At 45.0% G+C, this 26,893-nt stretch overlaps 3 protein-coding genes across 3 annotated transcripts in view; all 3 read left to right on the top strand.

The window, feature by feature from the left end:
• Nucleotides 1-10,049, top strand: part of LOC125939899 (low-density lipoprotein receptor-related protein 10-like) — a 62,800-nt gene extending 52,751 nt beyond the window's left edge. Inside the window, exons 4-6 of the mRNA XM_049655422.1 lie at nucleotides 1,303-1,418; nucleotides 6,812-6,982; nucleotides 9,952-10,049. Of these exons, the coding sequence (XP_049511379.1) occupies nucleotides 1,303-1,418; nucleotides 6,812-6,982; nucleotides 9,952-10,038 (374 nt within the window). The 3' untranslated portion in view covers nucleotides 10,039-10,049. The remainder of the gene's footprint in view (nucleotides 1-1,302; nucleotides 1,419-6,811; nucleotides 6,983-9,951) is intronic.
• Nucleotides 10,050-10,063: 14 nt separating this feature from the next.
• LOC119463877 (putative uncharacterized protein DDB_G0290521) lies at nucleotides 10,064-11,140 on the top strand. Its single transcript, XM_037724698.2, has one exon. The coding sequence runs from the start codon at nucleotides 10,064-10,066 to the stop codon at nucleotides 10,829-10,831; it is 768 nt and encodes a 255-aa protein (XP_037580626.1). The 3' UTR covers nucleotides 10,832-11,140.
• Nucleotides 11,141-21,338: 10,198 nt separating this feature from the next.
• On the top strand, nucleotides 21,339-26,543 carry LOC125939898 (5'-3' exonuclease PLD3-like). Its single transcript, XM_049655421.1, has 4 exons — nucleotides 21,339-21,647; nucleotides 23,040-23,217; nucleotides 23,581-23,704; nucleotides 26,359-26,543. Exons 1-4 carry the CDS (start codon nucleotides 21,520-21,522, stop codon nucleotides 26,541-26,543), a joined length of 615 nt encoding a protein of 204 aa, XP_049511378.1. The 5' UTR covers nucleotides 21,339-21,519.
• Nucleotides 26,544-26,893: the final 350 nt, after the last annotated feature.

Genomic DNA, 26,893 nt, shown 5'->3' with positions numbered 1-26,893 from the left:
CAACGAAAATTGTGGAGACCAACAAGTGAAATGTTTTCACTAAAAGGACACAGCTTTCGTAAAACGTAACGCAACACTCGTAACATCGTAAATCGCAAACAAATTTGCAAACTTCAATAAAACTTTGGAAAGGCTGGCATGTATGTTATAAGCGTCTTATCAGGTTCGCTGATTTTAGAAAAGTCAAAAGGGCAAGCGTAACTTTCTGGTTTGATGATGAATAAGGCGAAGCACACTGAATTGTTTCTTCTGTAAAGGGTCGATCGTCCAGTTGGCGGAATGCATGTGCTCCGAAGAGGCGGGTGCAGTGGCAGAGTAGGTGTTCGATGTTCTCCTCACAGTTGCAGTGGTCGCATATAGGGGAGTCAACCATTCAAACGAGGAAGGAGTGTGAGTTTTTGAAAGCTACGCCCAGTCGTAGCCGGCCCAGTAGTGCAGTGTCACTCCGAGGGTGGTTTGAATGACAATTGCCACTGCAGTGATGGCTCAAAGGCAGTTGGTTTTCGTCAAGGCTTTTGCGAACACCACTTCCCGTGCGGAAACGGCAGCTCTTGCTTGAGGCATCCCTCGTTCAACTTGTGTAATGATCACTTAAAGTCTCCGCGTTCCTGTAAACCTCCACCTTGATTGAAGGATAAAGCTTCGGCACGCAGCACAACCGGCGCTAATTCAAAAGTTATAAGAAACCATCAACGATGATTCCTAATACAAGCGAATTACCAAACACGCCTTGGAAGTTCTTCACTTTATTAAAGAAATTGAAGCGCTTTATTAATTTGTTGCAGGGAGATTACTTACGTATATAGCTTCTATTTTTCAGAGTGATTCCGTAGACAATGGAGCCTCTAACCGGCACATCTGTAGCTATTGTACACAGCCTAACATCATGTACGTCTCAAAGAGCTATCGTTTTTGGCGTTCAGCAATCGACACCCCGCAAACTGATTGCGGGAAAGGACGCGTGCTTTGCGTCGGTGCCTTTTTATCGGCTCTGAAACAAAGCTATTCGCTTTAAAAAGTCGGCTCTGGCGTTTCACAACTCAGCCCTGCTTAACTCTCGTTCAACGAACCCGAACTAGTCTCTCGTACAAGTTCACCCAGTTCATTTATCTTCTCTGATCTAATCTTCCACGTCAAATGTGTTTCTCGGTAGACTGCATTGGTGGCGCAATTTCATTGACTGCCTTATAAACACATTCATTCGAGGCTTTGTGGAACAGCTGGTTTTTTCACTGCCACACTCGAAATAGTTTGGTTAGGATAAAGCACGCGTTAATTTAGCTGTGTGTACTTTCCATGCAGGGAACCCGCTCAACTTGGGCTTGCAAATTCTGTGCTTTTTCGGAGCCGTCGGGGCTATTGTGATCACGCTTCTAACTCTGGACGCACTGGGCCGATACGTGCTTCACAGTAGAGAGGTACGCATCCGAATGGGGCTCTATCCCTGGAATTGTATGGGGAATGTGTGTACGTGTATATGCGTGTGTGTGTGTTTGAGTACTCGGTATTGACTGCAAAATTTCATTAGTTAATTTATTTATTATTACGCACTGCAGCCCCGTTCGGCTATAATACCACTGAACAAAAAGTAAACGCGCACATGTATTTAATAGTAAATACAAACTGCACAGTGTCCATGAATAATTTTTTTAAATGTGCCAAAGCCAGAAAAACACTTTCGGTGTGAGCGCCATAGAAATAACTTGTCTAATTGTACACTTATGCTACTTCTTCTTCTTCTTTCTGGGGTTTTACGTGCCAAAACCAGTTCTGATTATGAGGCACGCCGTAGTGGAGGGCTCCGGATTAATTTTGACCACCTGGGGATCTTTAACGTGCACTACAACGCAAGCACACGGGCGTTTTTGCATTTCGCCTCCATCGAAATGCTGCCGCCGCGGCCGGGATTCGATCCCGCGATCTCGAGCTCAGCAGCGCAACGCCTTAGCTGACTAAGCTACCGCGGCGGGTGTACACTTATGCTAGGGCTTTCAGGAATTGTGACAGTGACATTGACTGAATAGTGCCAGTGATGAACTCTAATGATGAATAGTGTGTTGAAAGAAACCGTACTTGAATATGTCATTGCGCGAGTAGAAATATGCGAGGTTTAAAGCATGGTGACTTCCAGTAAAGTTGGGGTGGTATAGTTAGGAGACTGTTATTGGAGAGGTAGCATAATTAATTGAAAAAAAAACAATATAGTAACTTTAATGACTCTTTCTTCCGCCGCACTGAAAGTGAAAGTTACACTCGGGAATATCTGAAGGTAACAAGTCGCGGTCATACCGACAGTAAATGGAGCGTATGACTTTTCTTTGCACGGCCTTGATTGCATGAATTTCACAATGCTAATGTAGATTTCATACCACATAGACATATTCTAAGGTAGGACGTATGAGGGATTTGTATGTTAGTAGCTTGGTTTCTTTTGACGCCTTTGCTAAAGTTCTGCGTAACTAACCGAACCTTTTTAGTGCATTCGAATAAATATATTCAACATGTTTGGACCATGACACGTTAGAAGTGAAAATTACACTCGGGTATTTGTAATGGCTCACTCTGGTCAGTGGAACATCCTCTGAACAGTAATCAAAAACCAAATGGCATTGTTGTGTAGTAAATGTCATTATCCTGGGCTTTTTTTTAAGTTGATGTTCATCTGCCAAGTGATGCACCATTTGCGAAAACATGCAAATGAATTGTTAAGGCGATGATGATTGTAAGGAGAGATAATTATGTCATACAGAACGCAGTCGTCAGCGTACGGACGGACTTGAAACGTTAGATTAGGTGGTAAATCTTCAATATAGTAAAAGTAATATCAGAATGAGCACGGACCCCTCTTGCCCTGACGTTACTTTACCTGTATCTGAGTTAGGTTAAAGCCGACTAACTGTGTCCGTAAGAAAGTAAACCTGAAATCCACTAAACCAAAAGCGGGTTCTTTCATATGATATTAAGTTTATGAAGCAGTTTAGAGTGAAGTACGCTATTAAATGTTTTGCAAATGTCACAGAATATGACATCGATTCTATATTAGAAACCTATATTAAGACAAATGTCGTGAGCAAACAGGGTAATTGAGTTACTGTGCTTAGTTGAAAGCCATGTTTAAAACAGGTTAGATTATTGCTTTCCAGAAATTCCATCACGTGTTTATGAATGATGTGTTCTAGCATCTTGCATAAATGTGCTGTTAATTATATGGGTCTGTAATTAGTTAAAACTTACTTATCATCTGATTTGTATAGAAAAAACTTTCGCTACCTTCCATGATGAAGGTACTTAACACCTGCTCAATGATTTCCGCAAGATGGTGAAGAGATATCGGGAAGTCCACAGAGAATAACGCACCAAAAGTGAATTATACATTCCGTTGGGCCCAGCACATTTCTTGGGGTCCAGATTCAAGATGAGGTTCAGAAATTCCTCTAAGTAATGTCAATGTTATTATTTTATGTCTTGTATACTGAGTGAAGGACGGAACGATTTAGTTATATCTAGCGAAGACAGACTGAAAGTACGTATTTAAAGCGTTCGAAGTGATACAGGGGTCATAAATGATGCTATTATTGATTATAAATAAAGAAGAGGATGTTTCACTGGGTGAAATCGTGCTCCAAAATTTCCGAGGGTTAGTTTTAAGCAAAGCCAGAAGCTGAGTGCCCATAGAATAATTCTTTTGCGGCAGCTGTTTTATGACGCAGTTTTTCTTTTGCTTGTGCGAATAAAGCATGCGACGGTGGGTTTCCAGAGCGTTTTGAACGTCTTAATCTTGCAACGTGGTGTTATAGGTGTAATAAGTCGCGTATATTCTAAGGTGTTTTATCAGTTTTTATTTTCGTTTTCATTGGCACGAAACAATCCACGCAGTACGTCAACGTCACTTCACATGCTAAGCGCAAGAAAAAATCAAAACCGCTTGGTCACTCATCGATAATTGAAACGTCGTCAGCTTTCTGAAAGTCGGGAAACGCAGAAAAAGTAAAACGCTGCTTGAAAACCTGGCGGTTGATGAACACAATGATAGCGTTGTGAAAAGGTATACCATTTATACTTTCACAAATATAACCCGAATCAGCCATACGTATGCACTAACGAAGACTAAGTCCCGAACAGCGTTCAGTCGCGTTGGATTGTGCACGATTTGTTTTAGGCCAAGAGACCACGAGATGTTCAGTAGATCTCTATCATATGGAGTACTTCGATTTCATAAGCACGTACACGGCCAATGAATAGCAGGTTTGTTGAGGTCACCGAGGAGGATAGTATTGGAAGCGGTGAGATTGTGTTCCTGTATAAACTGCTCAAAACGCTCAAGCGATTCAGATGAACTTTAATGGGGACATTAGAGTACGTGCTGTATGATGAACCAAGTGGCAAGAAGGAATCTATTATTCAGAGTTGATTGAGAGTTCTTTATTGTGCATAATAGTAAGGTTACAAATGGAGATTATACAAACATACAGAGTGAGGTACCCATAGTCAACAGACTGTACATGGGACCTCCCGGTAAAAATGAGTAAGATATGTAAATACAAAACAGCTGTATGACAAAGCAGCACTCCTGGCGTTAATATTTGAAACAACAAGCTTTTCAGGAAGCTGATAACACGGTCATCAAGAGGGTGGGGAGTTCGATATATTTGAGGGTGGTGTGTGATCGCGACTATCAGATGCGTTCACAAGACACTGCGAAACAGCGTTCCAATTATAGCGAGAATTATCGATAATAACACGATGAAAACGTATTACAGTTGAACCGTTATTCAGACGACCTAAAGAAGCTTCCCATAGTTTCTTTTGAATAACTCGAACTCCAGTCGAAAGATATTATATGAGCTTAACGCTATGAACCTTAAGCATAAACGTGTTTTTAAGCAATACAAGGGGTTAACTGAAATCCAACAATTTCATCAAAAAAGGACGAGGACGCTCATCACACACTCTACCAATTCTGTGGAATAGCTCAATGTGTAGGCCAAGTTTTTCCTGTAACCCATCAGAAAATTTAGGGAGCAAGTTATCCCGGGTAACATCGGGATCCTCCTCAAGTCCTTGCAGGATATGTTATTGCGCCTTGAACGATTTATGAAATACTCGTTCTTTGCTGCAAGTTTTACAACTGCTTTGTTTAGATGCGACAATTCTCCACGTAGCTTTTCGCGCATAACTATGGATGATCCCAATTCGAGAGCAGCGACACGGGCCTCCAGTGCATCAAAACGGGAGTTCACAGAATTTTTCATTTCAGAAATGAAACTGAATATCGATTTGTGGTTCACTAACAGATCGGTCAAGAGTTGTATAAGCGCCGGATTATCCAAAGCTGCAATCCGGTTTAACGGAACCTAGCACTGGTTAACAAATTGGATTTACGGATTTAACCGCATGAGGAAAGGATTGGTATCAGTGACACTGGTTGATTGGATATATGAAGCATATCAAAGTCCCACAGCCCTAATTATACGTCTAACCTTGTTGACGTACTGAGGCAGTGACGTCACCAGGCGCGGGAGCCTTCTTAGTGCATTGTCAGCTGTTCCTTCAACGTTCAAGCTCCAAAAGGTGCTGCAGAGACGCGTCAGTTCTCTCCGTCGCCTGGAAATGATGTGTGCATCGGTGGCTTTTGCCGTTATAAACACATAGGCGGCACCTTAGTCGGAATGTTGTAGCTCAATCTCTCGTTCCCTCCCTCGCGGCTGAGCAACCGAAGCGGAAACATCGATGCCGACGCTTGTCCAAGTTGGCTCACTATTGCAACAATTTAATTACAATCAGATAATCACGATGAAGACGTTTTTTTAGTTAAACGCAAGGTTTATGGATTAATCGCCCATCTCTAATATATACTGCAACTTGCTCCTGTGGCATCAGTGGTGACGTTAGAACAGGCATGACATCAGGAATAAGAGCGGTGAACTGTTGAGACTAATACAATACAGGAATGTCCCGTCACAGGCCCTGCCATATATATATGGCGCAGGGGCTGTGAATCCGCAGCTGCAGAAACATGCTATATTAGGTCACGTGATAACCTAGTGGTTGTTCGGCAAGCGTTGACTTTCTCAGCCCTCCTTACATGTATAGTCACGAAGCAGGCATTCGCACAAAACTCCGAGAGGTTCTCTTGCTTGTAATGGTCCAGCAAGGCTTGGCTTAGCGGGGCAGAGAACAAAGGCGGCGTCACACGGTGCAGCCGGAACATAACACAAAAAACTGACGCAACACATTGCCGTGGCTAGTCCGGTATTAACAAGATGCACTAATCGGCGCCATCTCAAGGATAACCAAAATCCCGCGTGATTTCTTCATGCACTTCTGCAGTTCGACAACACCCCTCACTGTATCCCTACCACCTTTGTCCTAGCACCACAACACTAAATTATGGCATACAAGATTATCAGAACAAACATAATGCATGGCCTTCTTGAGCGGGCATCGCGTGATGTTTCCGCAAGCCGCCCAATCTATAGAGCACATGCAAGGATGGCACATGCACGAAGTTTATTCAGTACTCCATCGGTACACCAGGTGGTGTGACGTACAACCGCCAGGCTTGAACAGTCTCTCGTACCGCTCCACAGAACTTAGCCAGCCAAACACTTTATTAAATGCGCAAAATGGTTAGGGCAGTAAACTTCTATGTTCATTCTGCCATAGCCAGCGGTGATGTTCTTCAGACTGGTGAGCAGCCTATCAGTTCCTAGTGGCATGGTTTCGGTAAGAGGTAAGTGCCGCGTTCATCTACTGATGCTAGTTGTAGTGATTAGACGTCATCCTCTTGCGGGGCATCGTGTTGACGCAGGTGCGCTCGAAGCAGACACGCCGTCCCCACGTACGACCACCGTCGCTTCTTGTCGTGGAGGAAGAACAAGCAGTAGCCCCTGTCCATGGGGCCCACGGTGCCCCCATCAACCTGCTGGATCGTGACCTGGCGCTCTTTGAGAAGCTGGCCGGCGGGGAATCCCACGAAAAGGTGTGTTTGTGAGGACCCCTAAAGATTAGCTATGGTTTATGGTTAAACCTAGTCGAGTAGCGATAGCTACAGACTCCCAGCTGCGCTTAGGCTTCACTTGTAGTTAGACATGTCATTAAACTTAGTGGTTTCCCACTATACTAAGAAAAGAGAGACGTTGCGGTTGACCAACTGGTAAAACCAATGGCAGGAGCGGTGGCCGCGCGGCGACCGCGACGAGCCGCGTCGCCAGAGAATCGAGGGCCGTGGTGTGGCGTCACACAGAGGGCGCGGCGAGCGCCCAATGGCAGGAGCGGTGGCCGCGCGGCGACCGCGACTAGCCGAGTCAACACCACCTAGATAGCACAAGGCCTGTTCACTCTGATCCATGACGTCACGCTACCTGGCCCGAAATTTCTATTGCCAAGGCTGGCGTGACGAAAGGGATGACGTCAAAATCACTGTTGCTTACTCGGGAGGATCCCCATTAGATTCTGTGGCAGTTGGGTCAGGTTGCATGACGTCATAGATCGGAGTGAACAGGCCTTGGTCTAGGTGGTGTTGGCCGAGTTGCTGGAGAATCAAGGGCCATGGTGTGACGTCACAGTGCGGCCACGGCTCAAAGTGCGGCGACTGCGAAGAGGGAAAAACCTGGCGGAATGTAGCTATCGCTACAAAAAGACCGCAAGCGTAGCGTAGCTACAGCAGGGCGAACCGGTACCAGTGCAACTTCGACGATCAGAATGTTCATGATAAGAGTTCATTTTGTGTACATGTTGCATCAGTACGAAAGGAGCCACCTAATCAGCACTCAATAAACAATTATTGGAGTAACTAGGTTTCAGACCTCACTCTCTAACACTTGTTAATGAGCTTTCCTCGCGAAGAGCTGGCTTTTCTGGGCTTTCTTCATTCCATTGTTCAAACAGGCATGTTCGTGGTCTAGTATACAACACAGCTATTCCCTGTATTTTCAATGGCTATACACTACAGAATAGGAGCCTCTTGCAGCAATATCTAATCAGCACTGGTTTGCGTCAACCTGCCCCGTCCGATACCTGAAAATAGCTAATATTGTCGAACCTGCTAAACGTCTGCCGCCCTCTACCGCTCTTCCTTTCCCTTATCATATCCATTGCTTGTTAATTCGTACTGTGATCTTCCCGTCTCTATCGGCTATGCTTATCATTGCCTATTCCAAAGCTCGTTGCGCAGTCCCTAGCTTCTTCTGTTATGAAGGCGTGAAGTCGGGTGTGTTGATAATTCATATTTAAAATTGTAAAGTCAGGGGTCTTTAAGGAAAATAAACTGAATTGAACTATAGGGGAAACAGTAGAGAAGGCGACATGCACAACAAACTAGGCAATACTTTCAAGTTACACTTATTGAGGGATTCATGGCATTGCGATAGTAAAGTGAAAAGAAAGATGTCAAGCAGGCACAATAAATAATTGTCCTTCTGAGGCGCATATACCTGGTGCGCAAGGAAATATCAGCTAAGTGTCAGCTTCTGTGTTGTTCTCGAAGTTTTCCTTTCTTTCTTTTTTTTTTTTTTTTTTGAGGGCATGACTAAGTGGCCGTTCATGATTCAAGTGAGCCAGCAACGGGCACTCCAAGCAATTTTCGTTTGTGGGGAAATGTTTTTTTACGTAATGAATTTCTCCCGCCATGACTTTACGTATTAAAACATAATCCTGCACAGATTCAATGACTAGGAACATTGGACTCGTGTTCCCTTACCAGGCAATTGAACGTTACTTTAGGCTTCTGCATAGTATTGTTCAAACCTACTTATTATCTATACTTACCTATAGGTTAAACGAAAAGTTGCGATTTCGCTAATTATACGAAACAGTGGCGTGATAGCTTGCGCGACATCACGCGCAGTATGTATTGCACTGTTTCATGTGTTATCGGTTGAAGTAAACATTCGCAGAAGTATGCGAGCAATATCCCGTCACGAATAAGAAACCTGAAGTCAATGATTCCTGTATTGCAACACCTTTCTGTAAGAGGCGTTCCACAGGAATGGGGAAGCGCAAGGACAGAAACCACAGTAGTTTTTTTTTTCTTTTTCTGTCTAATCTTGTCCCACCACTTTGCGCTGTCTCCAAGTATCCTCGTAAATATGTGTACCAGCAATCTCAGTTTACAACCCTTGTGGAGCGGCCTTGTGTGATGTAATGAAAGCAGTCTTGAAAGGCTCAGTTCGGGAGAAGCCAGTTTTCATGCAACAGTGTGATGGAAAGCATACCGACTTCAGCAGATCCAATGCATTCACTAAAAGAGGATCTCCACGATGACTTGCACTGAAGACAAAGGACCCGAGCTGCATATTCGGTTTTCGAAATAGTTCTTATAGTAGAGGGCAACACCATGCTATTTAGCGTTTCAAAGCAATAGGTTTCTTTGTCTGCTTTCGGGCACATTGGATGGGTTAGATGGACGGCGTTCTTGCTCGATAAACTGGAGAAGTCGAAAAAATGGAAAAGGTAGCAAATGTAACGAGGTGGATGACGAGTGGGAAAGCAAACGCAGATTCTGGGAATGAAATCACGGACCGCCTTATTGGTTCAGCCGCACTTAACGTGACGTCGCCGAGATCACGAGATGCCCGCGCCCTATCGGCGTGCGCGCGGTGTGAGACATGATATACCGTGTTCCTCAGTGTGATATCGAACTTCTCCCTATTATCGATGCCATCCAGTTATCGTTCGTTGCAAGACGCGGCTACTGTATCGAAATCTCTTTAATGTTGTAATAAGTTCTACAGGAGGGCCCAAAGGTCTTACAACCTAAATAGTTTTGTTAAACCATATTGGTGGCATAAGGTTTTCCGCGAATCCCGGGATGACATTGAGATAGACAGTAGGCCACATAAAGAACTTTGACAATCATATGCTGTTGTTTCTGGCTAATTTATTTTTCGCTATCGGCTTACCTTCTCCTGACTTGTGGTCCCCTTTTCCTTGCTCTTTTTTTACCACCAGAAGGAGAAAGTCGAAGGTGGCAAAGGGGTTGCACCGATTGAAAGGGCACCACGTCTCGGCCTAGCACCCGAGACATTCTCACCATAGCACTAGCACCAGCCCGTCACTGGGTATGTTTGGCCACGGCAAGTCCACAGACAGCTCCAAAAGCCGGGCGTCCTCACCGCTCCCCGAGCTCACCGATGGCAAGTTGTCCACGCTCTCGTACGAGCTCGACTTCGACGCTGAATCCTCGAAGCTTCGAGCGCCTGACGTCACTCCCGATGAGTCAATACTGGTGGAAGACGAAAAGCACTTCCCGTCGGACAAGCCCCTCAAGACGACGGAGGCCTTCATGCGACTTCTAGAACTCACCGTCGGTAGGAAAACTGTGCCCGAGCGACGTGGCATCCTGTCGGGCACGTCGCCTCCACTGTACACAAGCCACACGACGAGCTCGAGGACTACGCCAGTGGAACTGATTTCGCCTTTGGCCCCGTCACCTGCACCCTATATGCCAATACAATCGAGTCCCTTGCGTTCACCAGCGATGTCACAGAAGCAGCCAAGTAGGCCACCAAAGGGTTCTCCAGAGCCGAGCTATAGTCCGTCGGCGTCATTTTCATCCCAGCCAGACCCGTCTCCGTCACTCAGCGTCAGCAAGATGCGTGAGAACCGGGTTCCAAGCAGTCCATCATCTAGCCGTGCTTCCAGGAGCGCAACCCCGCTCTCCGCGGAAAGCAGTAGGTTGAAGGAATCGAAACATCGAAAGCGGGAACGATCCGAATCGACAGGTTCGCGGGCACGATCATCTCCGCGATTGCAGAGCAAGTCGAAAGGGACTGCTGGAAAGGTTAGCCCAGCGACTAGCGACCGATCGAAGAAGCAGCCTCAGCCGTGAAGGCCCTAAACGCCGAGTCTGACAGTGGTATCTTGAACGTCCCTGTGCACATAGGATTTTGCGTACGGGTTTAATGGAGATATCTTTGTGAAACCCTGACTTCATAATGTACTCAGCCGAGACGATGAACACAACAGACAAGCAGTTCTTGAAGCGATCGCCAAGAAATTGGTGTTTCACGTGCAGGCACACTTGGTCTGTGAATGTGTCCTTTAACTCTGGTGCGCAGGTGCTGTACACTACAAAAATGGCAATCTTTTCATTGTGTTGCGTATCTCCAAAGGAAGCCATCGAAAAGTATCAGTTGCTACCTTGAACTCACGTCTGCCGCTTTTCGTTGCACTTTTCTTCTAGCTTTACGCTTTGCGCGTGCTCGCGAAATAAACAGTGCCCTTTGTGATGAGCTACTTGTAATGACTACAGCATCTAATATGGGATTATTTCACCTGGTAAGGTTAATTGGTATCGAATATCAGCGTACTTTTCCTTATGAATAGAACAAAATCCACCAAGATCACGGTTTACCTTAAAGGGGTCCTGAACCACCCCTCGGGCTTTGTGAAAGAACACGGTCCGTAGCTACCTATGCTGCTGTGAACATCTCTGCCAAATTTTGCAGTCGTGCGGCTCCCGTGGAGCTCACAAGCAGACTGCAAAGACACGTTTTCCTCAAACACTCTCTTCTCAAACAAAGCCTTCTTCTCCCCCGTTGCGAAGCTGCCGACGCCTTGCATATCTCGCCATATGCAACATTCCGTTAGACGGCTGCTATTGGCCGACAGCTGATAACAATAAAGGGCCTTTGGTTCAGTGCGTTTCTTCATACTGTTACTGTGTATGTGTGTTGATGCAGTTTACTGAACGAGGGCTCAAGAAAGCGAAAACTTGCATTTCGAATTTTCATAAGAATTACGTGCTTTCTGAAGAAACCGACAATCATATGCTCAGGCTCGGCTGCACCCGCCCGCATCTTTAGCCACACTCCTTATCCGTGTCGTAGCCGACGGGCCTCGCTACTCTTGATTAGTTTTGAACACTCAACCACAGAAACCTATGGTCAGGCCACACATGCGCTTGCCAGAAGACGCTCACCCCTATAGCAGCCCCTGGCTAGACACCACAGCAAATATCGCTTCGATCATATCGATCTTTGACAGTGCCTCTAAATGCGCAATTTGGATGTGGCTACCGGTAGGAAAGCTGGTGTTGGACAGAGCAGGTCCGAACCACGTAGCACGCCCAGACTAGAGCACGTGAGTGCGAGCGCGCATTCCAGCCCTGTTCTGAATATAGTAAAACAAACTACAGTTAGTTACTGCAGTTGTATCAAACTTCCTCAGCTGCGTAGCATAGATACCGCGGCCACTGCGGGGTGCCACAACAAGCCCGCTCGCTATAGAAGTACGCTGCAGAGCTCCCCAGGGCTCGCTAATGACGACCGCATGCTCTCATTGGTCTCTATGGGCAATGTAGCTCAAGGTGCATTTCGAGCTGACCCGAACACCAACATCCGACTGGAACCGGTCCCCTGCTTCCCAAACTGCACACCTTCGAGATGCGTCTCCATCGGGGTCGAAGCTCATAATGTTAGGAATACTTTCAATGCGAGTCCGCAGTGCGACCTGCAGAAATTGTGTGGTTGCTGTAGAGATGGGTGCGAAAATAAATGTGCTACTTGCTGCTCCGGGCGATAACACACAGCAGCGCGTAGCAATCTACTACGCGAGGGCATCTTCGATTATGCCGCGCCGGACTGCCCGCGAACCGTCCGCGGCTTCCGGTCTGACAAGCTCTGACGGAAGAGCCCACCACAAGTCACATGACCCATGCAGCTTCAAGAAGTCAATCCCCTGGCTGCCATCTCCTGCTCCTAGCTAACCCACCAATACTACTCGTCCGCGGATTCATGAGTGTGATCTGCAGTCATATACAGCAATCTCGGTGTACACGTTGCCGAGGCAATCACGAAGCTTGCATTGTGGTATATCGCAGCCTGAGCGCATAAACATGTTCGCAGAGCGCAGTTACAGCGCACTTGATGTCGCTCTCTCTCTCTCTCTCTCTCCATGTCACCTAACCAGTGTAAGCAGCTCCTCGCGTGCAAAATTTAAGCGAAATTTCTACACAAACGCAACTAAAATCGCGATCACACCGCGTCACCGTTCACCCAAAAAGTGCAGGTGGATATAACACACATGTTATGAAATCAACCTATCAGGCTAACAAAGTGCAATTACGTTGTGCATCGTCCTCGAAGCTCGTGCGACCCGTCTGCAAATAGACCAATCGTATCACTAAACATGCGACATGTTTAGGACAGGCCACGCGTGTGTTTCTCGCAAAATGTCACCATCACCTAAGCGTGCACGTCAAAAAGCAAGCGCTCAAACTGGGTCACAGAATTAAGCGATCAACATGTGTGTATTATCAGAAATTGGTGAGACTCCATATTGTATGCCACTATACCGCTACTGGCAATAAACAGCCACATGTGATTTTATACGTTTCCTCGCATACCATTTTCCCTCACCTGAAAGGTAAAAAACACCTGCTCCCTACACAGTGCAATCAGCATGACAGAATTAGCGAAATGCATCAAGAAAAGCAAGCATGTGCGCCTCAAAGCGCAGTACTTGTCTGTTGAATGAATGGTGGGTGTGTATTGACGCAAGGGCCAGCTATGGCCAAAGAGTGCCATGACATATGGTAATGAATTGTCTATTATGTATGAAATGATTACATGAGCATGTACCGGGGCGGTATAAAAGCCTAAAAACAACTTGCTGTAAATTGCGTAAAACACATGAGTATTAAAATCGCGAGAATGGCTAATGATGTGTGCTCGGAGCATAAACCGTTAGGAAGAGATGGTATAACAAAACGTATACAACAGACATGTTTGTGTCTGTATATTCAAACCTACCGATGCGGCGCTTTCATGTGCACCTACATTGCCTTTTATGCCTCTATGGGAAGGTACCCGGCATACTATGATCAGTCTGTTGCCAGTGTAAGCTGAGCATAACGAGCCGTACAGTTCATTATAAACTGAATTATTGTGTTCTCGTAGACACATTAGTGCTCTAACGAAGTCTGTGAACACGGTTGCTTTTGTTAATTCATTTGCTTTATGTGTTTAACTGCCTAGAGGATCGCGTATGCTTCCGCTGTAAAAATACTTGTATGCGGATTTAATGCACCAGACATTAAAAAACGATGGCCCCGAAACTGTGTAAGCGACCCCAGTAAATAAATTAGAAGCGTCCGTATAAACTTCAGTACGGGAATAATTCTCCAGAAGTTCAAGAAAATGCGAATGTATATGTGCCTCAGGTGCCCGTTTGGATATTTCTACGAAAAAGATGTCGTACTGCATGGTCTGCCACTCCCAAGGCGGTGGAAGCCTACTAGGAGCCATTAGGACATTCTTTAGAAGGGGGACGCCTATTTCTTCTGGCAGGGATTCCAATCTGAGGGACAGAGGAGGCCTAGTGGCTGGACGGTTAAGGAACAGTCTGGCCGTGGACAAGTCGTGAATACTTGAATAACATGAATGATGATTTTACCTTCAAGACGTAGGAAAAGTTTAAATATGTCCTTTCGAAGTATAGAGACCATTAGTTAACGTAGAGGATTTGCACAGGGCAAGTCCTGAAGGCGCCTGTAGCAAGGCGGATGCATAAGTGGTAGATAGGATCTAGCATTTTCAAAGCACTAGGCGTATCAGGCTATGGATGCGTAATGAAGCCGTTATAAAATTAGACATTTCTACAAGCTTATAAGGCATCTCCAGTCGCTTCCCCAAGATGTGCGTGACAAGAGCTTCAATAGATTCATAGTCTTGGGGCACTTTGCTTTAAGATACTTTAGGTGCTGGAGAAAAGTTAATTTGCAGTCTAAAATAATCCCTAAAGTTTGTATTCACGGCTTACAGATAATCGTTTCCATTTAGATCTATAATGGGGTTCGACAGTATACCTCTCCTGTTAGAGAAGAGGGCGCACGTACTTTTTTGAGGGTTTAGATTAAAACCGTTGTCGTCCGCCTACTTAGACAATTTATTTAAGCCAAGTTGTACTTTTCGCTCGCAGTTACTAAGATTACAAGATTTGCAACCTATTTGGATGTCATCCACATATACAAAATAAAACATAGTACATGGTACGGCAGTATGGAGCGTGTTCATTTTGACAATAAATAAAGTACAGCTCAGCACCCCACATTGTGGTACACCAGTCTCCTGCGTAAATGCACGTAATAGGACGTTACCAACTCGAACACGGAATGTGCGGTTTGAGAGATAACCTTGAATCACTTTCAGCAAGTTGCCTCGGACGCCCATGACAGCCAGATCACGAAGGATTCCAAAATGCAAAAGGTTGTCATATGATTTCTCCGTGTACAAAAATACCGATAAGAAAAACTGTTTATGTGCAAATTTATCACGGATAGTTGTTGCGATGCGTACAAGGTGATCTGCTGTGAACCTAGCCTTCCCTGAAACCGCAGTGCAAGGGATGTTTTGTTTTGTTGCTTTCAAGAAAATGAATCGGGCACCGGTTAGCCATTTTCTCAAAGAAGCTTTTTGTGTTTACAATGTTTTCGTTTCAGTGCTCTGCAACAAGAAAACTTACAGCAGCCTATAAATCTGTAGAACTCTCTTACTGGCACCAGTTTTGCTGCAGATTAAGAATTTTATAAGTGAGTTTCACTTCTAAGTACAACTAGAAAGCTACATACGTTAGCATATATATATTGTCCCAGGCTGTATATAATACCCAAGGGTAACCCTTGCCACCTGAAAATTGAGAAATTATGAGAACTCAACATGAGACAGGAAAGATATAAAAGTAAGAGAGAAAAGAAAAGGTTGGAGAGGCGATTGAAAATGGCCACTGCCGATTTCCTCCAAGTGGGTCATTCTGGAAGCGCCGTTATGTCACGCAGAGGCCAAAGAGGTTTGTTGCCTCCGCCGGGGGACCTTAAAGGTCCGAACACCCCACATCGGCTCGACCCCCAGGATCCCCCTTTCCCCAGACACGGCTAGGCCGCGCACGGCCTCATGCGGGCGGGTCCAACCCTCATGTGCTCGGGTACGTGGTGTCGCAACACACCAAACGCCTGCTTACGCAGACGCCCCTGCGGAGGTGCTTGTCTGTTAAAAAACAAGCAGACTAAAGTGTCATCAGTTACATGGCGCATGAAAAGTTCGCATGATGGCACAGAAATCACCGACGTAACAGATGTGATAGCTGAGTGCACAATATTTGCCGTCTGTGCACAGAAGCATATGGCACCTATCAGAACATAGCGGCAGGTACCATGTGCATCTTTTTCAGACAGCCGTCGTCTGGTAGCCGCTTGCGCTGGTCGAGCGAAAATCTGCTGACAGTCCATAGCCAGTCCGGAACTACCGGTCCATGAAAAGTGAACGCACTTCAGGTAACTTGCGCATTAGTGGGCGGATTTTTTTAATCTCTCCGAGCAATATTGCAATACGGCACATCAGTCCCAAGCAGTTCGGGACTGTCAGCGACACGGTAACACAACATAGGGTTGAGACACCGGGAACTCAACCGTAGGTTGAGGAATAGCCTCCGAGATTGGCGCATCGTAGGCGCCAAAATCGGAAGTTGTGGCATCTACGTAAACAATTTCAACTGCGCTGCAAGGATGACGTTCAGTAGGAAGGAGCGTTGTAGGAAGACCCATTCTGCCATAGTCTTCGCAGCGCAAGGCATTGAAGGAGCGGAGGCACTGTACAGGGGATCAAATGCGATCTTTGATTGCCTATAACTCTCGTAAAACTCTGCTGTAACGATGGCAAACCCCACTGCTTCAGTCCAGCTATGTGGCACTAGCATATGTTTAGGTTTTGGCTCGAGTTACTTGTGATACATGGTATTATAACATGTGATGCGAGGTAACGGTGCACGAACGCAACAATTTTCGCCAAATAGACAACTTATATATAGCCCTGAATGTTGACCAACAATGTAGCGCCAGTAAGCGAGCCTTTGCTCGGCGTACTCAAACAAGAAAGCACGCACGTCGTGTGTCCTGCACGCCTTTTATCTTGTACGCGTCTTCTAGCTTGCAAATCACTTTGCCATAAATCACGACATAGAAGTTGTACATATAATGACGACTCATAGGGATTTCGAAATTATCCAGATTTCCAATGAAAAAGAAAACCGTACGGTATTCAATGGCTTCTTTTTTTTAATTGATGGGCCCTGCTATTGGGTCACTGCGTTATGTGTCGCTGGGGGTAAGTGCTACTGGTTAAGCGCGTACCCTTGATTAGTCTGAAACAGAAGGGGTGCAGACTCCCTAAATGTACGTAAATATGCGTTTTACTTCTCTGTGCCATACACTTCTCGTCAACATCCTTCACCCTCTTGACAGACAGCTAACAAATGCCGCCTACGATGGCGTGCGCGTGTCACCAGTTACTACTGTTACCCGCTAACTCAATCTTGCTTTGCGTCATTTATATTCCAACATCGCTTTCGATCTTCAAGGCTTCTACTGTCGGTTTGCTTTTCCCCACCGCCACTCCAATGCTACAAATGTATCGCAATCAATCCTGTTCCATCTTGCAGGGAAAATACAAAAGGTTTGGTAAAGTAGCAATACCTGCTGTAATTCTTTATGCATTTGCCAGGACCCCATTGTATCTATCCTTAGGCAGGCAGAGCTTGTTCGAAAGCCATAATCATATCAACGACAGCACTGCGCAGAAGAGGCAGATATACTGTGCGTGCACAGCTCCATGAAAGGTTAGAGATAAAGGTTAAGTGCGGCTCCTATCACGGCTTGAGTGAGCTTTTACGTCAAAGCAGCAGGACTATAAATCATTCACAGAAAAGGTACTCGACTGCTCCTATTCTCCAAACCTGTCAAGAGCACTCTCCACAGAACTATTCTCAATGTCATTGGGCACCTAGGCGTTGAGCCTTTCCCCGTACCTTGGTAATCAAACACATCTTTTCACTTGAAGGTGATATGAACAGTACACTTTGGCATCGTAATTAAAGAGGACATGGAGTTCCCAGTTACTGCTTGCAACCTTGTATAAAAACAGAAAGCTTTGGATGAAAATGCGAAGATACGCGAGCTATTAAATTCTACGTTGCTTCCTATTTCAGCATTTCAGAATCAGAATTTATTGTTACAAATACAGAGTGCATATCGTCACGACGTCTGAAACTTCAGGACCTTTAATAAAGTTCATTCTCTCTCTCTCTCTCTCGATGGACAAACGAAACGCACTTCTCGACAGAGGCAGTAACAAGAACGGACGGTTTTTAATGCCGCGCGCTAGTCACTGCTTCTTCTTCTTCTTGCTCTCTATGTTTTTCACAAGTGCAGATATGTCTTGTTACGTCGTCGTCTTTGCTGTACTACCGACGCGGCATTTGGCTCCCTCCCAACGAAAGAATCGTCCGATGTGCAACTTAAGCGTTTGCGTGTACGAGACACTAGGAGTCCGCACATACATAAGGAGGTCCCATAGTCGAAGACCGTATCGGGACTTGTTAAAAGCACTTATGGTAGTACGCAATGGTTGAAGCAACAGTAACACAGCTGAGAAATATGAGTAATATCAAAACAAACTTATAGCATATGAGTAACAACACATGTTAACAGCAAAACAGTACAAAAAAAACAAAATAATTATAAACAATGACAATATCAGTCAGTATCTATTATATGTGCTGTTAGTTCTCTTTTAAATTCGTATAACGATCTTGCATTTTTGATTACAGGTGGTAGGGTATTCCAAAGCGATATCGAGAAAAATTCCGCAGTCTGTTTACCGTAGTTAGTACGCACTTTAGGTAGAAGTAAATTACTGTTGTATGCAAATCTAGTGCTACTATGAGCTGTCAGGTCAAAAGGTGAGAAAGACATCGGTGGTAGTTCCTTAGTCGTAGATTTGTAGAATAAAATCCCTAGGTTATATTTGGTGAGTTCGGCAATTGTTAGGATGTTGTTTTCATGTAGTAGCAATTTTCCATTAGCAAAGCTTGAACTGCTTGTAATAATTCTAAGGGATTGGTTCTGGATTACCTGGATGTATGCCAAGTGAGTGGTATAGGGTGTTGCCCCTGCATTTTATGCCATAGTTAATGTGAGAGAGAACGAATGAGTGGTATAGCAAAATTAACGTGTCATTTGTGAAGTAGGGACGAGTTTTAATTGGAACGCGATACAAAAGCGGAAGCAGCTATCGGCGGCCCCTTATAGTAGGGCGTCCAATGGCATATCAGATTGCCCATGGGAACACCACTGGAAACAAAACCAAATGCTGCAAAAAAAAAAGACGCACCGCTTCAAATATCACCTTATAGAGGCACAATATTACAAGAGAGAAATATTGGCATATATCGTTGCTTCAAAAACAAATAATAAATGCAACATTCTATATCATTCTGACCAGATCAAGACGTTACATTCTGCATCATAGTCCGGCCTCCAAAAACTCTTTCAGAGCTTAACGTGCACGTTTTTGACGAAGTATCTGTCGGCCATGCACGGGCCCTATACTCGCCTAAGTGAACTTTCTTCCACCTTGCCGGTTACGCCGAACCTATGTGTCATAAACAGCTCCCACATGTTCACTGATCTGCGATCAGTTTTCTGTAATTCGGACACTAGTAGGCTTCACCGCACAGAATGTTCTAGGCCCCTCTCCCTCTTTATTCATAATTTTTCGCATACCTAAATTCTGTATTCATTTTTCGTGTCAAATCGAACCATCCTGTCATATTAGTTCGAAAGAAGGAAAGCGTTATTGATCACAAATCGAATTTTGCATGTCAAAGCTACACGGGGATGAATAACACTTGCCGTAATATATGACTACTAAATAGTTCAACACTTCTAGTTAATTACCTTTAACCTAAATTTAAGTACAATGCAAGGGGGCCCTTTGGCGTGCAGTCTCCTTGGCCGGCAGTCAATTCTGTAAGCCGCTTAGCTGTCGTATCAGTAACAGAAACAAATAAGGTACTAATTTAAAATGCCACAAACTGGCACTTACATCGTCCTTTTTAGTTAAGATACTAAACGTCTTTCACGAGTTTTTTATAGCAGCCCCTTTAAAATCCTTTACACCACCACCACCTCTAAACGTCACATTCGACTTCACACAAGCGGTGTCTACTTGAATGCAACAAGTTGCACATCCCATAGGTGTAAACGTCGGTAATGCGCGAGGTAGGTGAAACTGAAATAATGCGTCTGGAGAGGGTAGTTGGAGCAAGAATAATTCGTCTCACGCCGTACATGAAAACGCTGGCGGGTCGCATCGAGATAGAAAATTGAGATGACGTCCAGTCGTCCAGTCGCACCGGCCAAGCCATACTCGCCAGAAGCAGCCTAGGGCTTCTTTCGAATGAGTTGGGGTATGTCAACCATAAACGCTGTCGCCAATTATTACCGTGATGAGCTACGAAATTCGGTACTGTCGCATCCGCGTAAACTATGCTCTACACTAACCATGCGAAACGTCTCTCCTCAGCGAGTCGTGATGCTGCTCAATCGGCAAGAATCTATGACACCGGCTATGATGCATCGGCACGCGCACGCCTGCACGTGGGCTCATCTTGCTGCAAGAGCGGTGCGCACGGTCACGAGTGACCGAGGCCATCCAGAGCGTGACAGGCGATGGCACGCTGGGTCGCAGGATCACAGGTGAAGGCAGGCACGACGAGCAGGACTCAAGGTCTTTGCAACAGGATATAAACGACTAGCGAAGAAGGAACCTGTTCGTATTACACCATAGTCTAGGCCTACACAGTCCCCCGTTTATCCGTAAAGTTCGCAGAATTCAACAAGCTCGAAAACACGCACACTGTGAACACGAGCGCACTTGTTTTGGCAGACATACAGCCTCAGCGATTTAGCATTTGCCCGCGCCCTGTTCACACATAGATGAAGGTGGACCGGACGGAGGAAACAGTGTTTCTTTCCTTCTTTTCTTTTTTTTTTTGAAATACGTTCTAAGCACAGCGGTAACCAACAAAGAAAGCTGTGCAAACATGCAAGAGCTGGCGGGTTGGCTGGTGCGAACGACGAGATGTTAAGCTGGGGCAAACAATATATTCCCACTCGTCAACACCGCCGGAAGCCGAAGAACCTTCTCTGTTCAAATAACGATTTCAAGCAAGCGACCGAAATTTTGAAGCAAGCAGGCAAACCAAAAAACTTTCTCGCTTCTTTTCACAACCTGTGGCTTCTGCTCCCTCTCATAGATGCATTTCTATGCACACTGTCTCCCTTCACTTCCAACCCCTCACAACCCTCTGTAGGCTCTTTTTTTTTCCCCACCAATGGGCGATTTTTCCACCACATGACACCCCCCTTTTTTTTACATTATTCGACCACGTGACACCTGTATCTACAGAAGGGCGTGTCAATCCTCCGCTGCTGACAATTGTAAGTGACGAGGATCTTCTCGCTACCCTTGCCCACATTGATTAGAGACACCTGCCAGAGAGGGAGAGAAAGAGAGAGAGAGAGAGAGGCGCGATTTGTTCACACGCGCGCACCCGTAATGTTCCGTTGTTGCAATCGTGCGGAACGAAAGGACGTACCCCTGCTCCCCGCGAAGAAAGCGCCGTTTCTTAGTTTGGACCCTCACTCGAAGCGTCAGAAGCGTGGCCGAGGTGGTTGCCAAGATGTCCGTTGCCTCCTGGGTGAAAGTGTGCCATCTCCTGGCGCTCTGCGTCACGCTATCGTTCCGATGCGGCCTTGCTGCTGTCTCCGACACTGCCGGATCAGCACTCGGTGATAACGACGCATGCACGTAAGTCACATGAACCATTCAATTAGGTACGGCCGAGAAAAAATACTTCGCAGGTACATGCCAACGTATGCAAATACCAACAGTATAGAGATGTGACAAACCTGCAAGTGTGCTTCTCCACACGCCTCCTTTGACGCTAACCGACATGGCGCACCTCGAGCTAGAATTGTAATTTAAGTATGAATATCCGCGTAAGTGGCATTGTTTCTTTCATTGTCTCCGCCGAGTCTAAGGTGTAAAAGAACGTGTTTAAGAACAGCGCTACTAGCAGGAATGCCGCCATCCTTATTTCACTTCGTCAGAAACAAAATGAAAGGTATATTGACAATTTCCCTAAAAACATTTTTTAAACGAATAAAATATTTAGGTTTTGTGAGTTGTGCTTCCTCAGAGGGATAGGCAATAATTTAAGAGGGGCTGGATGAGGAAAGAATAGCTTTTTTAGCCTAGTAGGGCAGCAGAAACGTTGCTTTAATGATAAGTCCGCACTAAATCAACGTTTTAGAACGCTAGTGATTAACATGATCAGTACATGTTAATTCATTAAAGAGGACAGCCGAAAACACATCGCTATGCACACATTATAATGTTTCAAGTTGAAAACTTTGAAAGCGTTCATCAGCTGGAATAACGTTTTTTGGTTTAAGTACAATCAATATTGTTTTTTATACATTTAGCTGTACCCTGTTCGCATTTAACCATTTTCATAGCTCTGACAAGAAATATTTTGTGTTCTTAGCAGCGGCTGAAAGCTCGCCTCCAGTAAAGAATGTTTTCGTATCATCTGCAAACAGAACTATTTGAGTAGTGTTAGGCATAATGAGAGCGTCATTTACAAGAACTAAAAATAATAAGGGCACAAGAAGGGAGCCCTATGGCAGGTGAGTGCTTATGGTACCATATGCAGAAGCAATCTTGTTCACCTTTGTACACTGAAATATAGACTTTGAATACGTTTCTACGAAAGGTACGCAGTTTAGACGGTTATGCATACTGATCAGTATTGCCATGGGTGAGAATAATGTAGAGGAAATCAATTCATTTTTATTTTAAATTCGAAATCAGTAAGGAAAATGGAAATAAAAGGGCACAGCGAGACGACTTGCCTCAAGTGGGAACGAAGCCCACATTTTTCGCACTAGACCTTCGTGGGCTTTAGCAGTTAAGCTGTACAGCTGCGGTCTTTCTACCATTAACCTTGCGATGTCCATGCTCGAAGAAAAGTAAACACGGACGCCCTTTAGTTAATATAGTATGAACTCTGTGGCATCCGTGATTCTACAGATACTGCCACCTCATTTTTTTTTCTTTCTTGCCTATATAAGCGAAAGGCTTTGACTGCTATCCTGGGTTTCATCTAGCCACTTGTGTGCTTTTCATTTGTTTATTCAGGTACACAGTGGTTGAAACGATGCCTGAAGGGCTGAACTTCTCTTCGGAATGTCCGGAGCACCTTTCTACTTTCGACGCTTGGAGAGAGCTGATAAATGTGTCGACATCGGAGATAAAAATTGCGTCTTTTTACTGGACCTTATCGGATAATCTCACTGCTTATCCCTCTTCTAGCCTGGTACGCACTTCTGCTATCTTTCCGTCACCTATTTGAAGTGTCTCTCTCTATCATTTGATTACATCATTGTCTGCTGAAAGGAATTGTACGCACAGCACATCTTTGTGCGCCTACGCGAATTCAACTTTCTATCAACCGCGGGATTCACATCATATACTGCTGATACCAGCCACGGAAACGGACACAGAAACAAGTTTCTATGTATTAGCTTATTTTTCAACCGTGTACAATTATTACATCACTCAATTTCATGTCCATCTCCAACGCAGAAATACACGAACATTTAAATGTTGTTCCAAGACGATATCACGTTCGAGGCAAATGATCCAGTAACGCTCTCTTTTTTCCATGTTCCCCACATAGGGTGCTCAGATTTACCATGATCTCCTGCATGCCGGAGCAAACCGGTCAATTGATATAAAAATTACCCAGAACGCACCAAACAGAAAATTTCCGAACATTGACTCCCAGCTATTGGAAGAAAAAGGTACGTCTGTTGACATTTCTCTCTCTCTCTCTCTCTCTCTCTCTCTCAAAACTAACCCCCGCAATGCAAATTGTTTATACGACTATGTGAAGGCAGGGTCAGAATTTTACGGAATGTTGTCGTCGCGATAACGTCTAATAGGAGCCTAGTTTCACATTAGAGCCAATAAAACAATATAACACTTTGTTATTCGTCTAAGCTAGTACACGCGGCACATTTGAAGTTGAAACTACACACCCGTGCTCTAGAAATATTCTGCTTTTCTCAGATCCTGTATTTCGTAAACATTTGACACCGCCAGTGCATCTGCCTTTTTCCACGATATCATCTGTTGCATTTTTGTTTGTTCCTTGGTTTGTATGTGTATTTCACTTCGAACAGGTTGTTTTAAGGCAATCCCTTCTCACTTTCCTGGTGTACTTCTAGGAGAGTTCAATATTACCTGCGTGAGAAATCCGCACGCACACGTCGTAAATTAAAAAGATTCATAAATTAAAAATTAATTTCTTCGCGTTACGTGCTAGTTGCAGTAGGTAACCTGAAGCCGAGCAGTAGCGAAGCCATGGCTGCTTTCTTACAAAAAATCATAGCACCGATTATCCAAAGACTAGCGCAAGCAGACATCGTCGCGATCAGACGGCTTTTCCATTGCAAAAGTTCTCAAACCTTCGTAGGTTGAGTCTTTTGTTTCTTTAGAAAGATATTGGGTACTTGTCTACCAGTATATGCAAGTAACTAAGATCCGAGCAGACACAGTGAACTCAATGCCTTCATGGTGGCCTGCTGGGTTAACTGTTGTGCAGTGTCACCAACTGCCCTTTGTATGCAAGTCTTTTCTGAGTTACTAAGGCTTCCCTCCGCAGATAAAACAGTTTATTTCCCATTTCCAGACGCGTGATTTACTAATGCATATAACCTACTATTATTGTTTAGTGCTCCCTTTAGGATTACGCCATAGAAAGAAGACAACAGAAATATATTGCGCCAAATATTACGCCATTTCTTACCTTATGTAGGAATTCATTTGCAATCCTGCAAATGCCGTTCCCCTGTATAATAATAATAATCATCATCATAGTCATCATCATCAGCCTATATTTATGTCCACTGCAGGGCGAAGGCCTCTCCCTGCGATCTCCAATTACCCCTGTCTTGCACAAGCTGATTCCAACTTGCGCCTGCAAATTTCCTAACTTAATCACGCCACCTAGTTTTCTGTCGTCCTCGACTGCGCTCCCCTTCTCTTAGAATTCATTGTGTAACCCTAATGGTCCACCGGTTATCCATACTACGCATTAGATGGCCTGTCCCGCTCCATTTTTTCTATTAATGCCAACAAGAGTATTGGCTATCCCCGTTTGCTCTCTGATCCCATCGCTCTGTTTTTGTCTCTTAACGTTACGTCTAACATGTTTTCGTTCCATCGCTCTTCGTACGGTCCTTAACTTGTTCTCGAGCTTCTTTGTTAACCTCCAAGTTTCTGCCCCATATGTTAGCACCGGTAGAATGCAATGATTGTACACTTTTCCTTTCAACGACAGTGGTAAGCTCCCAGTCAGAATTTCTTAAATATTACTAGAGAGAATTCTGGCACTGTGATTGTTCTGCTACGATGGGAGTGATAGCTAGTACATAGACTTGCATAATATTCGTGCATATTGCTTCATAGGCTCCTGACGTTCTTTATGAGTGACAAAGGTAGCGGCTTGGGCAAGTTGGTATGGCAAAACAAGCACAGTGCGGAAAACACGGTCACGGATAGAAAGACATGCATCAGACGACTTCCGAAGACGACTTGACAGAGTGCAGAGTGTTCATTGGTGATAGCTCCAACAATGCTTATTTATGTGGCCCTTCCACCACCATTAAACATTGTAAGAAATCAGCGCGATGTGTGCGTTTCTTCCTGTTTCTCCAGTTTCCCGCGCTGCGCTCGTTTAGTTCTTTTCTACGCTTTATCATTTTAACAATATTAAGAACGTGCAGTTTTCTAAACATGACAAGACAGCTAGTTTCTGCGCTCACCTGTAATCATTGACAATTGTTGCGTTCTTTTTAATTCGAAACTATGTGCGGTGCCATAAAACGAATGAAGCAAGTTATTCGTAAATGTACCGTTTGTTATGTTCAAAGAAGTCCGGCAGAGATCGATGTGGACGATTCCTACACAGGTGGTATCAAGTTACGCGGCTTCGGTGTAGCATCGCTTTGGACAGGTAGTACCGCCCCAATAATCGCCGTCCCGAACAACCACAGAAAGGTTGCGGTATATCTGCCAGGTTCGCTGAGTGAGGGCGGAAGCGACAAGTCGCGCTGAAGGCTGGCCGACACTTCGGAGCCCATAGACACGTTGCAGCTGGCATCCATTCAGCACCAACGGGGCTCCTTCGTAACGCAACCTCCTCGCAGCAGGAGAGACCAGGTGACATATGGCCCCGATGTATACCCCCCATATCTTGCTGGAATAAGTAATCTTGCAAAGGCACAAAGCTGTTCTAAAGCATAAGAGCGAACTTTAGCCAAATTCATGTGCTCCTCACCGTCCTCATGCTGGCTGAGCCGCCACACTTGCTGCTCCCACAGACACTAGAGCCAAAGTTCCCTCTAGCAATTTTTGTAGGACGCTATATGACTGCCCCGGACAATTTTCGCAGGGGCGGCCAAGGTGCGCAACCTCAATCTAACACGACTTGGGCACCACGGAATTCTGCATTCCAAGTTCTGGACCGTGGATGGCAGGCATGCCTACATCGGGAGCGCCAACATGGACTGGAGGTCCCTCGCTCAGGCAAGTTCAGCTATAGACCTTTTAACTCGCCAGCCATTTCAACCTCCGTAAGCTTGCGGGCAACTCAACGCACTCTTTTATAAAGTGCAGGAAGCCACTCGTTTTCAGGAATAACTCCCCGCCCTTTATAAAACCTTAGGCCTAATCTGACTTAAAGCGGTTCCTACAAGGTTAGCTGTTTATTATATCGCTTTTCAATTGAATACGTATCTATTTATTGGTATCCTCAGGCGGGTACCAATGACAAAATGCTCTTTCTAAGGCTGGGCGTACGTTTCATTATAACTCATACATGACGTCAGGCTGACTAACCAGCTCAGTTATGCTGAGCCATTGGAATTCGCTTGCTCTTTTTTTTTTTTAGCTCACGCGAAGGTTTCATTGCAAAAATAACAGTGCGA

This window comes from Dermacentor silvarum, chromosome 9, assembly GCF_013339745.2.
Source record: "Dermacentor silvarum isolate Dsil-2018 chromosome 9, BIME_Dsil_1.4, whole genome shotgun sequence".
In the NCBI taxonomy this organism is placed as follows: domain Eukaryota; kingdom Metazoa; phylum Arthropoda; class Arachnida; order Ixodida; family Ixodidae; genus Dermacentor; species Dermacentor silvarum.
This window is presented reverse-complemented; position numbering and strand designations above follow the sequence as displayed.

Coding starts and splice junctions, on each gene's coding strand:
- LOC119463877 (XM_037724698.2), top strand. CDS start 10,064: ATGTTTGGCCACGGCAAGTCCACAGACAGCTCCAAAAGCCGGGCGTCC.
- LOC125939898 (XM_049655421.1), top strand. CDS start 21,520: ATGTCCGTTGCCTCCTGGGTGAAAGTGTGCCATCTCCTGGCGCTCTGC. Junction 21,648..23,039: donor GGTGATAACGACGCATGCAC/GTAAGTCACATG, acceptor TTGTTTATTCAG/GTACACAGTGGTTGAAACGA. Junction 23,705..26,358: donor CCAGCTATTGGAAGAAAAAG/GTACGTCTGTTG, acceptor CAATTTTCGCAG/GGGCGGCCAAGGTGCGCAAC.